Genomic DNA, 14,228 nt, shown 5'->3' on the forward strand with positions numbered 1-14,228 from the left:
AGCTGCAGCCTGTGAATCAAAGGGTCGGCGGTTTGATCCCCAGTCAGGGCAGACGCCTGGATTGCGGGCCTGGTCCCTGGCTGGGGGCATGTGAGAAGCAACCATACTTTAATTCTTCTCTCCCTCTTTTTCTCCTGCCTTTCCCCTCTCTAAAAATAAGTAAACTAAATCTTTAAAAAATTATACTTATGCATTTGAAAGGACATACACCAAATTACAATATAGCAGTTAACTCTGGGTAGCACAACTGAAGGTGATTTTTATTTTCTTCCTATATCTTGTAATGTTTCTACAATGATCATGGATTACTTTTATAAAAAAAAAAAAAGTAAACTTTAAAAAAGAAGTGAAAAAAATTTAATAGTAGGCAAATAGATTTCTTGGAATTTGAATCATATGTTAAAACATGATGCTTTGTTATATTCACATACTGCCAAAAATTTTCCAAAAGGATCTCACTTACAGTTGATCTTGAAGCTCTACAATTATGTATTCTAACTGTTCCTTTTCCAATTTATGGGCCAGGTCAGAATCTTCAATCCTTTGTAGTAGTGTTTTATTCTGGGAGACAGATTCAGACAGCTGGTTCTCTCGAAGTCGTAAGAGTTCTTCCAGATATCCCTGGAAATATAGATCAGCAAGATACAGCCAACTGCAAAATTGTGATATATATTCATATCTATACTGTAATAAGACAATTTTAGAGTATCACTGATTAAACAGTAGAAAATAATTGTTTTAATTGAATACAAAAATTTAACATATGTCCATTATTTAAAGCTCTTCTCTAAGATTCATTAAAATATTTTTGTAATTTAAGATAAAATTTAGTTAAAACATTATAATTTCTAAGCTCTACAACAGTGATAAAATACTCTACATACCTCCTACTTTCAAAATGTAAACCTAATTACAGAATGACCAATTAAAAAACTGCCTCTATGTGATTATTTTTCCAAAAACAGATACTAACATTTTAGCTTTAACAAATTAGTGGAAAGCAGTACAGTGTTTTGGTTAGGCCTGTGGGCTTCAATGAGTCAGTATAGGTAGAATACTACTTAGTACACTGCATGCAATGTATAATTCCTAGCTATTATTACTCGGAAACACCTAATAGATAATAAGGCTTCTTGAACTGCTCCTCTATTATATTTTTATTATTTACTGTTTCTTTGTTCTTTTACTCTGCTTTCTGAGAGACTCCATTGAATTTATCCTCCAAACTCTTACACTGAATTTTTGAATTCAGGAAATCTTAATTTTGATTTCCAGTAACTCTATCATGTTTGCTGATGATTCCTTTCTCATAACAGCCTACTTTTTAGTTGCCATGTGCTCACAAATTCCTCTCAGGTATTAATCTGAATCTTTTTTTTAATGTATTTTTTTATTCCATTATGTTATCCTATTCAATTGTCATTAACAAGCTGTTTAAACTAATTTTGCTTTATGCTACATGTTAATAAAATTTAATACCACTCTCCCCTCATTAAATTTCTTTTTCTGATTTTTTCCCCAACAATCCTCAAATATTTTTCCATAATAAAATCCCAAAAATTAAAAATAAAACTAATTTTTATAAAAGAAGTATTTTTATATATACAGCTTAATATATAAATTATATTCAAATATTTATAAACATTAGTCATTAAACACCATTATATGTACCAACCACCTAGATTATCAAAACTGGTAAGTGCCTATAATGCCTTTCCCTGATCTTACCCCTCTGTCTTCTCTACAAAGATAACAATCTCCCCATTCCCTCCTCCTCCCAAATCAATAAACATATCCTCTGGTGTGGATTAAAATTAATTAATTAATTAATTTAAGAGTTCATCTTAACTGGCAAGTTTATGCCATTTACTTTTATGGTGATGTTGACTCTTGTGGTTATGGTGAGATTTATTTCTACCACTTTATTGGGTGGTACCACCCTTATACTGTCCTTATTTGTTCTCACTACTTTCTTTTGTAGTAATCAAATTTTTCTTATTTCTCTCTTCATTATTAGTTTGCAAATTAAATATTGTACTTCTTTTAATTGCAACTTTGGAAAAAGGCATGTACATTAAAATATGTGACTATGTTTTTCACTGTAGTACAAAGACCTCAAATGGCTTTAGCCTCAATCTTCCACTCTTACCTTTCCTAATACTAATGTCAGAGTTTCAGTTCCACTTTGCTTCCCAGCGGAGGGCTGCAGTCAGCTTGCACAGCTCTCAAGAGCTGACTGTTAAATTTCAGAAGTTTTGTGTGCAGTTAAACACTGCTATTACTAAAAATTACATTACATAGATATACTTAGGTAAATTATATTAAAAACAAGGAAATAACCACTCAAAACCCATCACTACTTAAGTATTTTACCATGTTTTACTATTATCTGTGCCCGTAAGGTCACGGCCACCTGTTGTACCTGTCAATACGATGGTGTGTGACGGGGCATCTCTCCCCAGGTCTGCATTCAGAACTTGGCCATGATGAGAGTGTTTACCCCAGAGAATCGGCAGATGCTACAAATCAGGGCTTCTCTACTTCCTCTGCGAAAGCCAGTTTGTTAAACATATTTCAGCACACCAATGACTTCCCATACTGGTCATTACCATGGTAGTTTTTGTTTCGCGTAGTTAAGTTTTATTTACCAATTTCTGTGCTTAATCTGTCATTCTGCCTCTCACTCCTGCTTTCTAGGTTCAGTTTCCATCTTGAACGACAGCGGGCCTAAATCTACTGTTTCCCTGTTGGTATTAAAATGCAGGTACCTGAGTGAATGGAATGGCTCCTCACCACAATAGCGGGCTTCAGTGGCTTACCTCGTGACTTACTCCTTTTGTTTCTTAGGTTTCTGTTGTTCTGGTCCTTAGTGAGTTCTTATTTTTGGAAAGAGTAGCTCTACATGAAGCTCTTTAAAATTGTATTCTATACAAAATTTTCATATTTTCACAATGTAAAGGCTTTCAGCTTATATTAGTCTGAAATCTTGCTGGTATAAGTCTTTAATAGAGTATTAAAGTTTCTTCCATATATATTATGCACATTTTTATAGCTATTATTAATGGGCTCTTTTGCTGTATATTTTCTAACCAGTAGCTGTTTGTCTATATAAACTTTATTCATAGTTGTAAATTCACTTTGTAAGCATTTTCCTCAGTGTACTTTTATTGTTCCAATATGTCTATTGTTAATTCCATCAAGCTTTTCCTATATACATTATCTATGAATAATGACAATTTGAAAGGAAAGGAAGAAGGGAAAATAGATAATTCAATAAAAGGAAAAAAAGACATTACAGCTCCTCAAAATAATGGAGTTTATTTTCCTTTGTTATATACTCCACTTTGCCAAGTGCAGTGTTTAACATACAAAAGCTGCTAAAATAATGATTCAGAACAAATGAAGCATATATGGAATTTGCTTAGGCAATTATTGCTTTTTCATATACCAAATAATATCTTATGAAATTGATCACAGAAACAAAAATCTCAAACATATAAATGAAACAGCATACGGAAGAATAAGTGGCTTATTCCTATATAAAAATGTAAAACTTAAAAGAAGTTTAACAGACAAAAGCCCTTCCTAAAATAGAACAGAAAGAAAGTAGAAAGGGGCAAATTCTTTCATTTAGCTCAAAGATCTTTCCCCAGTGACAGCCCAAGGGAATAACTGGAAATCAACTCAATGACTTTGACACCGATCCGTACCTTCTGCTCCAGGGTCAGCTGGTACTTCTGCCGGACTCTCTTGCACTTGTTGAACCAGCCGTTCTCGTCCATGATGAACGGCGGCCCCGCGCTCTCCGGCGAGCTGCTCTCACTGCCGCTGCTGCCCAGCGTCCGCAGCTCCTCCTCGTCGCTGCTGATACTGTCGGAGCTGGGAAGGTTAACATTTTTAAAGGATAAAGTTAACAGAAGTTCCATTTTGACTTTCAAGAAATAATTCTGTATTTTCAAGTTACTGGTGAGCAACCTCTAAAATATTGAGCATTAAGTATACCATTATAATGAATGATATTATAAAGGCTTTAACTTCTTGAAATACCTTTCTGTATTTTTAAATTTTTCTATAATGAATATGTATTACTTCCAAAATAAATGAAAAGCAGTCAATTGGGGGAAGGACAGACTCAGACAGTTTCTTAACATTAGAAAACTAATAGAGTTTTTTTTTTAAATGTATTTAATACAGGTATATTTGAGTGGAAGCAGTTCAATTTTTGAAATACTGGCTCAATTAGGATAGTTTATATCTTTCTAAAAAGAAAAAGTTTATGGTCAGAAATGCTAACTTGTTAATGACTAGGTTGAACTGGTATTTCCCTTCTCATTTTAGTGTCTGTTATATAACAACTTGTAGGAATCCTTTAGTATATAAAGGCTATATATACATTTTAGATTTGTTTGTGCATCAAAGAAAGGAAATTGTATAGAAATTTCCATTAATCTTGCTCCTTAATTACAGACTTGTGGCCCGCTTTGCACAAACAAACTGTGTGACTGTGGACATGTTACTTAACATCTTTCTGTTTCAGTTTTCTCACTTGTAAAATAAGGAATAGCAGTGCCTACCACACTAGCTTTTGAGGATTAATGAATTAATAGAAATGAAGCACTGAAAACAATGCCTGATATATATTCAATAAATGCTATTAATATTATTTTTTCTAATATTATTTTGAATTTATCTTCATAAAATGTCCTATAATCCAGCATATCCCAAAACAGTATAATCTTATGTCTGTTCACAACATCTTCTGGCTGTATTTATTTTCTAGATCTAATGTACTAGAATTATCCCTTTTCTTAAGAAATCGACTTAAGTTAGCTTGGTGCTACAATACCCTATTTTTCCTTCTTTCTCATCATCCAAAATAGATTCATACTCCTAGCTCTGAAATAATAGTAACTTGTCTCACTAGACAGTGATTATCTTGGGGAGGGGACATGTATTCTTTTTCAGGAATTCATGACGTTTCTATATGCTAAACGTCTATGTGTCCCTGGTACCAAGGACAGTTTGCTTCCTACATGAGGCACTCCATAAATGCATCTTGATTGTGTGTATGTATACATATAACACAGGTACATATATAACTCTCACTTTCTTTCTCTCTCCTGTACAGCCTCTGGCCCGATAATAACATTTTAGAGGTACAAAAAGATCATCATTCTATTCAGAAATCAGTAAGTAAAGGCAGACCTTCAGAAAGTCTATGGATTTCATCTGATTAATTTTCAACGTTTGATGTGAGATTGCAGGTAATCCATAACTCTCACACAAGCCTGGTAGTAGGATAAATTGGTGAAACTCTTTTATAAGTATAGACTTTAAAAGCCATACATTTTTTTGTTGTATTACCTGAATAACTCTGTAAATTCAAAATAGAAATAAAACTGATTTAACAAAAATGTTCATTATTCTTTTCTTTATAATGGAGATAAATTGAACCCAGTATAATAATGAATTATAGTTTTAAAATCTCAATGAACTATAATGGAACTATTATATTTATCATTATAATATAGCAATAGACTACAGAAATAGAAATACATGCTATTTTTTAAAAGCTAAACTGTATTTATGCTGGGATAACAATATAAAAACTGTATAAATACCAAAAATGCAAAGGGAGTTTATATTTATGGATGAATTCCTATATGAAATAAATGTTTTCTAAAAAGTAATTGTAATCAAGTGAGTATATGGTACAAGACAGTCAACAATAAATTAGGATTTCAATAACATATTTCTGTATGTCAAATACCTTTGGGTAAACTTCAAATATGGTGTATAGTCTATTACAGCAGGAAAGTTGCCATCCAATCCCTCTCCCTTTAGGCAGAAGCTGAGACAATGGACAATAAATATTCCATATTAATATATAAAATTTTAAATCAAAGTTAAGTGTTATAAAAAGAGACATTTTTCATCAAATTGTAGGTACATCTTTTTGTTTGTAATTTAAATATTACTTGTTACAAATAAATAGCTCAATAAAGACGTTTACCTTCAATGTAAATGATAAAGAGTTGTACAAATTAATACACTGTTGTATAAATATATCATGCAAAAGTAAAATTTACTGAGAAATCTTTTCAAACATTATTTCATACTGTTTTGGTCTTTATTGAACCTTCATGATGTCACTAGAGAATTTTCAGTTGAAGATTTGTTCACATTTACAAATTCTCTGGTGGCACTGAGTACTCCCTCGAAGATCTAAATAATTAGAAAATGAGTTTTTGCCTGTAAACACGGTGCCCCAGCAGGCAGAGCAAGCAGCCTGGGCCTGGGCCGGCTCACTGCCTCCGCGACCACCACGGCTCCCAGCTCTGGGGCCTGAGGCAAGCACTGTCCAGCTGCACACCGGCCCCAGCCTGCTCGTTGTGTGTGATTTCACAGAGCAACACGAACGGATAAATAACAACAGAAAATTATATTGGAACAGTGGGACTCAGCAGTTTTGCAATGGAAGCTTGGGAGATGTTGTTTACTGTTGTCTGCCTGAAGTTGGAACAAAATTAACAAACAAGATGAGTTTGGTGCTTTGGAAAGTGTGACAGCTTCTAGTGAACTCTATCTCCTCTATCAGAACAAGTAACTGAAATTAATGAAGCTCTTGCAGAAAATTCAGAACTTGTCAACAAAACTTGTTATGAAGACGGTTAGCTGATCAAGATGACACTGAGTAACCTTACAGAATTAGACAAACTAATGTGTTGAAGAAGCATGTGAGAAATACATAAAACCTATCAAGGATTAAAATGGAACACCCTGTCCCTTAAATAAAGTAGTATGACAACAAGGAAAAGGTTAAGGAACTTGCCCAAGGTCATACTGTGAGTTTCATAAAGCCAGTCAAAAGCTCTAGATCTTCTGGTTCCCCAATCCAGTAATCTTTGTTTTGTATAATGGTATATCCAGAGAGCCTTTTTTTTCCAGAAAGAAAAAATGTTTAGTTTTAAGATTACTATTGCTAGATTGAGAAGTATACAGACTGATAGTTACACAGCAGTTGTGGGGATATAAAGTACAGCATAGGAAATAGAGTCAACAATGTTAAAATAACGATATAGGGTGCCAGATGGGTACTGGAAATGTCAGGGGCAACATTCTGTAAAGTATATGATTGTCTAATCGTTCTGCTGTATGCTTAAAACTAATCAAAATAATATGAAATGTAAACTGTAATTGAATACAATTTAATTTGTTTTTAAAAATAAAGCATTAAAATTTTTAAAACAAAAAAGATTACTATAATTAAAAGGAAGAAGTATACCTTCTAGAAAGATAAAGGAATATTTAAATGATGTTAATTTTTCAAAAGAAATAAGTGATTCATCTATGAACTCCTATCTTCTGGTCTCTTTGGGAAATTTGCTTGGGGAAATACTTGTTCTAATATATTAATATCAAAGGTATGTATTTTTTTTCCAGGCTTGAATAAACAATCAATTTTGTAACATTTTATATGGGCTTTTCTTCTTTTTTACAGAAACATTACTAATGTATTTTTAATGTATCTTTAACAGTTGTTTTCAGCTGACTGTATAGTATCAACAGGTTACAATAAATCAACAGTTCACATTCTTCTCCCAGGTTTTTGTTTTTGTTTTGTTTTTACCAAAACATAAAATTATAAGGGATTTAGATAGAGCCAGCAGCATGCCCTGTACAAAGTTAACACCCCTAGAGGGATCATAAAGACAACCTTCATATTGCATCTGTCGTGTTCATCCTAAACAATTAAGCTCATCAACCTAATACTACTTTAGGAAATATTAAAGAAAATTATAAAATGACAAATATTTTGAAAAGAAGTGATTTACTAGAAGAAGGTAACCTCAGTGAAAAGGGGCAGCATTATTTTTTAAATCAAAACCTAAAAGTAGATTTTCATTTAAGTTTATACTTATTTTAATAAAATTCTTAGATTTTATGTGATATATTTAAATAAAAATACAATATTTCCTTCTTATGCTTGAGTTGTTATTAGAGACAAAACTTTTACTTTCAGTATAAATCTTGAATAAGTTAAATAAAGGCCAAAAGATGTTTTCATAAATCTCAAAAGAAATTATAATGTCCCTTTTTAATACTTGTAATCTTAGTCTGGAATCAATTCATCTTGTTGATAATAAAAGCAAATATTAACAATGTTTTATATTCTAGATAACACAAGAAACATAAGACACGCAAGATGTTCTCTCAGGATCTTCTTTAACTCAACATATGAGATAATGAAAATCTTCCTGGCTTTGAATTTACTTTTAGTGTACATCTTTTCATTTTAAAGCAGCAGCAGAAAAATACTCAGAGATAAAAATCCAAAACCTTCCTTTAGTGCTACCAGAATGCATGACTTTTCTGCTTGGGGGAATGTACTCTAAGCTTTCCTTTTACCCAAACCAGACAACTTGCCTGAAAGTTAATTCTTTAAGCTTGAGACAGTCTCTTCTCAGAACAAAATCAGTTAGAAAACTGACATCATTTAAAAGGGAACACTGTGATTCAAATACCATCATCCAACTGTGTGCTTTTCTCAGAAAATTGAGGGAAAATAATCACAAGTAGAAACCATTATAAGGTAGAACAGTTTAAAAACTGAATACAGTTAGTTACAATTGAGTACCTGAAATCAATAGCATTGAGCCCAAGCAGCATGCCAGCAAGCATATTTGCTTCCTCACCCAAGACAATTGCTCCATCTTCGTAAAATCGCCTAAAAAATGAAATGGGTGAATATATAAACATTAAAAACAGAAACGTCTCATCTGGAGAAATCACTTAGAGATCCAACTAAAGTAGGAGGAACTAAATTGTATTTAGTTTGTCAGAATAAAAACATACTTGGTCACCCAACTCTTAAAAATATTTAAGAGGAAGAAAAAACCACACCAGCATAACCAAAAAAAAAATCATTCTAAGTGGTTCCACTTCTCTTAAAAGAATCATAACTCAATGGGCCTAAAAAAAAAAAAAAGAAGTGCAAATAGGTAGTTATAGAATAGCCATGGAGATGTACAGTACAGTATAGGAAATGGAGTAGTCAAAGAACAGATGCATGCCCCATGGACATGAACGATGGTGTCAGGATGGCCTGAGGGAGTGAGGGGTGCTGGGTGGAGGGGGGAGAGTTGGGACAACTGTAATAGCAAATCAATAAAATATAATCAAAAAAAAAAAAACAAAACTCAATGGGCCTAGACTACCTAGCATTTTTCTCAAAGTGAAGCAATATAAATGTAATCTGAAAGGTGAAAATTTCGTGATCATTTATACTGGTCTATTTTCAAAACAATGTAGACTATTGTTCTATACACCGAACAAACAAAGATACTCTGTTTTTCTGTAATTCCAAAGATTATTACCTAAAATTAATAGGAATGTGTGATTATTAGTAATTTATGCTAACCTTTAACACTGCTATACTAAGAGGTCAGATGAACTACCAAGGTGGCTGTATATGAAAAACAAAGTTATCTCTTTGACAAAATGTGAATATGAGTATTTTTGCTAATTCTTATAAAGCCTCTGTTTTGGCTAATGTTAGTTTATTTTTTTAAATTCTCACCTGAAGATATGTTTATTGATTTTAGAGAGAGGAAGGCAGAGAGAGAGGAGAGGGAGGGAGAGAGAGAAAAACAATAATGTCAGAGAGTTACATCAAGACTAGTTGCCTCCCTTTCACCCCCCGAGTGGGGAACAAAACCACAACCTAAGTGTGTGCCCTGACAGAAGATGGAACTCGTAACCTTTTGTTGTACAGACAATGCTCAAACCAACTGAGCCACCTGGCCAGGGCTGGCTAATGTAAGTTTTAAAATGGGGACAACTGTAACTGAACAACAGTAAAAAATAAATAAATTTTTTAAAAAACCTTAGAATTTCTATTAGTGCTTTATCAACTTTTCATCACTGCTACCAGTAGTATCCTGTATAATAGAGGAGTAGCACATTGGTTTATAAAATAAGTAAATTTAAAAAACAATAAAGTACACTTTTATTTTAAAATATTTAAAATAAACATTTAGGAAAAAATCATAATATGGGGCTTAAGTATTTTTCCACAAAAGAATGTAAGGTAATTAAATTTACTTTAAAAAAATACTATGCAAAAAATAGTTTATGTTCAATAATCAGGGATCCTTAAATTGTTGTATTTATATTACATATTATCGAAAATGACACTAAGCTATAACACCTCACTAATAACCCACTTAGTAAATGAAATTTGTTTTGCTTTTTTCTGTATTTATGAGTTTTTAAAAGCTGAAAAATATTTTAATATGTTCATAATTTCACTACCAATTTTGAATAGTTTTTGTTTTACCAAATAGTTTTAGAAACGTATCATTTGATACTTGCAAAAAAACCCTATGCATTTAATAAAGGCAAAAGGAGTTTTCATTAGTTTGAAATTCACCATCAGGAGAAAAGTTAGGTTAAAATGATTTCCCAAGCTCACATTGATAAACTGCTCAAGGAGAAAACCCAATTCTTCTTACTTTAAGTTCTATTAAACCATTCTATTTCTTGTAAAATAAAATTTTTAAAGAGAATATAACTTCTCATATGTCTCATAAGGAATTTTAAATGAATAAAAAGTAGAAAAGAAAATAAGCGACAACTATTTATCCTTTAACAGAGATAAGGCTGCAAACAAATATGGTAGGCAGGCTAGCTTGGAATAGATGTTTGCTGTTTCCTTGGAAATACAGGAACTGATTTTTGTTGATTTATGTAAAAGAAGAAAAACTAAAACTTTCAACCTAACAAAGATTAGTCAAGTAAATTGAAGGAATTTCTACATATTCAATTGAGGTGTTCCACAAAAAAAAAAAAAAAAAATTTAGATACATCTATATATGTGAGACTTTATATCACCCCAATCACTGAATTCACTGTTGACAGAATATTTTATTGATTCCTGGAAAAACTGATTCCAATAGTTTTAGATCACCAAATTCTATAGGACATGTGCTTTAGAAAAAGATTTTGCTTTTCATACTGGGAATCACGAGTTATTCCTAGTATTTCCCTCTAAAAGGAAAAGTCTGCTATTTCCCTAGCTTGAGCCACCATGTTTAAAAGTACACTCTGAGAATCAGATCAGAACTATTCTTGCTTGACTCCTAATTCAACATTGTATTAGGAACTGTTGAAGAATACCAAAAACAATCACAAACTAACTGGCTTTAGAGCTTTTTTAAAAAAGTCTTGTCTTTTTTATATGGATATATTATATTGTTTTAATGAGTTTTTTGGCTTAATTTTATGAACTATTTTTTAAGCTAACCAACATTAGTGAAATGCTTGCTATATGTGAAATCATAATTCCCCTCAAATAAAACCATATATGAGCATAATACTGTGCAAACTTGATTTAATATAATAGTTATTACCACAACAGAAGGGAGGGGAGGAGAAATGGAAGAGGAAAGCCTAGTTGAGAGAACTGCCCATTGTATGCTGAACTTTTTCAGTATTAGCTCTGGTTAAGAAAAAACTTGTCCAGAAAATACACTTCTGAGATAACATGTTATAAATAGCTTAATTCAGTATTTAAAAGAGTATTGAAGTGACCTGAAAAACATATTTTTATCATTTAGTCAAAGACAAGTTATTCATGTGTATTAAGGAGGCAGGAGCTTATAGGAAAAATTAAGTTTTTATTCCCTTAAACCAACACGTCAATAATTTTGAAAATATGATCCTATTATCAATAATATCAAAGGTTTCAAAAGGTTGTATATTTTCAACCTCTTCATTTTATCTCATAGAAAACTTGGAGCATTAATCAAGTTTTTGCTTATATAACGAAGACTATGTAACAAGAGAATCAAAATAAAGTCTAAGATGACTAATCCAAAATTGTAAGGTATACACTGAAAAAATTCCCTTTCTTTTGTTGGAAATATTTTTTGTTCTAAAGAAAATATTTTTATATGAAGGATCTACCCAAAACAGTGTACTGGGTTGCAAAAACAAATTATAAATATTGAAAGTACCAAGGTGAAAGATATATATGACTTCCACTAAAAGTTTTACATACTAGACTATAGCTTTAAGGAAGTTTTGTATTTTAGAAGTAAATGAAAATCGTAAGGAACTATTTAATATGACTGTGAGGTGGAAAAAAAGCCTCTATTTTTAATTAGGTATACTTTTTCCAATTGCATGTATGTTAACTAAAAAAATATTATAAATAAAAAATAGTTAAATAATACCCCAATAAAAATAATACTTTGTCTTGTTATTTATAATTTAGTTAAAATATGTCTCTGTAATGCTATCCTTGGTGTTCATTCCAAAACACTATTTTAAGACCTTTGAGGTATTTCAGTAACAAATATCCTTTGGGTGGGACCCAAAGTGAACAACCAGTATAAACTATGTTGATATTATACAATATTATGTTTTCAAAATTTTCTTTTTAGAGAGTCAGAAGTATTCTACACATTAGAAGTATAATATTGAAATATGAGAAAGATTATCTTACAGGAAATTTCATTATCAACATTCTTGTTCTATTCCCCAATTTAGTCTTTATATAAGAAACTTTAAGAAAGGAAATAGACTTCCATAGTGACATGCAAAACAAATTATAGCATTATAAATAAATGTTTTATTCTATTCAGAGTCCAATTGAATCAGAATGAAAAAAATGACCAAAATGTAAATATCCAAAGGTCTCGCTAAAAATGTGAGATTCACTATTTATTTTATCAACAAATACATATTTATAAATTCCTGCTATGTGGCAAGAACTGTTCAAAGTACTGGAGTTAAAATGGTGAACAAGCTTAAACATAGTCCCTCTCTATGCAGCTTACAGTCTAAGGAAGAAGTAAGGTAACAAACAAAAGAAAAAGATAATTAGAGATAATAAGTAGTATAAAGTAAATAGGTTTTTGAGATAGGAAAAAATTGAAGGAGACCCCAGCTGTGAAAACAGTCATTGAGAAAGGCATTGTCAAGTGTTTAGCCTGGGACCTTGAATACACAGAAGTCTGACCACACAGTGCTTTGCAGGCCATACAACATTAATAATAGGGAACATTTACTGAGTGCCAGGCATTGTTGTGAGTGCCTTACATGAACTGTCTTCTTTAACTTTACCTCCCACATACTATGCCACAGAGAGATCACGCAAGTTGCCTAAGGTTCCACAGCTAGTAAGTGGTGAAACCGGGATTTGACTCCAGGAAATGTGTTTGCAGAGCCTGATGGCTATTGTAATGATAAACCATTTCAATGTTTCAAATGGTAATTAACAAGACCCCTTTTTCTTTCAAGAAGACTGGCTGGGATGACTACTGAAAGCAGGCCGACTGGAAGCTGTGAGGCCAAGGGATGAGAGAGGCATGCATCACTGCAGCAGTCCTGGAGATAAAAGTTAATGGATAGATTCAAGATGCATTTTAGAGATAAGACTGACAACACTTGATAACAAAATGAACGTAGAGAGTAAGGGAGAAAGAGGAATCAATTATGAATTTTAGATTCTGACTTGATCAGCCATGTAGGTAAAAAGTGAAACCATTTGCTAAGAAGGTTAAACAGGGTTAGGGGGTGGAAATCAAGATATTTGAACTACCTAGTTAGAGATATAAATGTGGTGTCATTCATAGAGGTGGCATTTAAAGCCATAGGGAGATGAATAAATTCTATGAAGAAAGACAAAAAAGAAAAATGAATAAGAAAAGAAGAGTAGACAATGCAGGACAGAGCCCAGATAATACTGACACTGAAGTTGTGTAGAGGAAAAGCCTGAGAAATAGCAATTATAAAGGGATAAGGCAAAGCCAAGGAATGTTTTATATGTAAAAAGTAAATAAAAGGTTTTTGAAGAGGAAGTATTCAACTATTTTAGCTGGACAGTGAAGTACAATGTAGACAGAAAAATGTCCATTAAATTTGGTAGCTTATAGATTATTGGAATTAATTTAAAAATTGTCCTTGGTGGAGTGGTGAGAGGCAGAAGCTGGACAAGAGTGACTCTAAGGTAAGAAAATGGTGACAGGGTGTACAAACATTTTTGATAAGGTCGGTGATAAAGCAGAACATGGAAATGAGGAGCAGTAAAAAGACAGAAGTTCAACAGAGAAGTTTTTCCTTTTAAGGTAGGAGATAGCATTATATGTTTCTACATGGGTGGGAACGACCCAGCCCTAGGAACTGGACTGAGGATGAGGATGAGGAGAGAGACTGGTGCTAAC

The 14,228-nt window shown here is 32.4% G+C and overlaps 1 protein-coding gene across 2 annotated transcripts in view; it reads right to left on the reverse strand.

Annotated features, from left to right (window-relative positions):
- RUNDC3B (RUN domain containing 3B) overlaps positions 1–14,228 on the reverse strand; it is a 143,800-nt gene that overhangs the window by 41,132 nt on the left and 88,440 nt on the right. For both annotated transcript variants that reach the window (XM_054563897.1, XM_054563896.1), the window contains exons 5-8: positions 8,639–8,728; positions 5,771–5,851; positions 3,711–3,879; positions 464–621 (exon numbers count right to left, since the gene is read on the reverse strand). In XM_054563897.1, coding sequence (XP_054419872.1) covers positions 464–621; positions 3,711–3,879; positions 5,771–5,851; positions 8,639–8,728 — 498 coding nt within the window. The remainder of the gene's footprint in view (positions 1–463; positions 622–3,710; positions 3,880–5,770; positions 5,852–8,638; positions 8,729–14,228) is intronic.

Source organism: Pteronotus mesoamericanus, unplaced genomic scaffold (genome assembly GCF_021234165.1).
Source record: "Pteronotus mesoamericanus isolate MK-2021 breed Mesoamerican mustached bat unplaced genomic scaffold, CSHL_Meso_final scaffold_85, whole genome shotgun sequence".
NCBI classification, from domain to species: domain Eukaryota; kingdom Metazoa; phylum Chordata; class Mammalia; order Chiroptera; family Mormoopidae; genus Pteronotus; species Pteronotus mesoamericanus.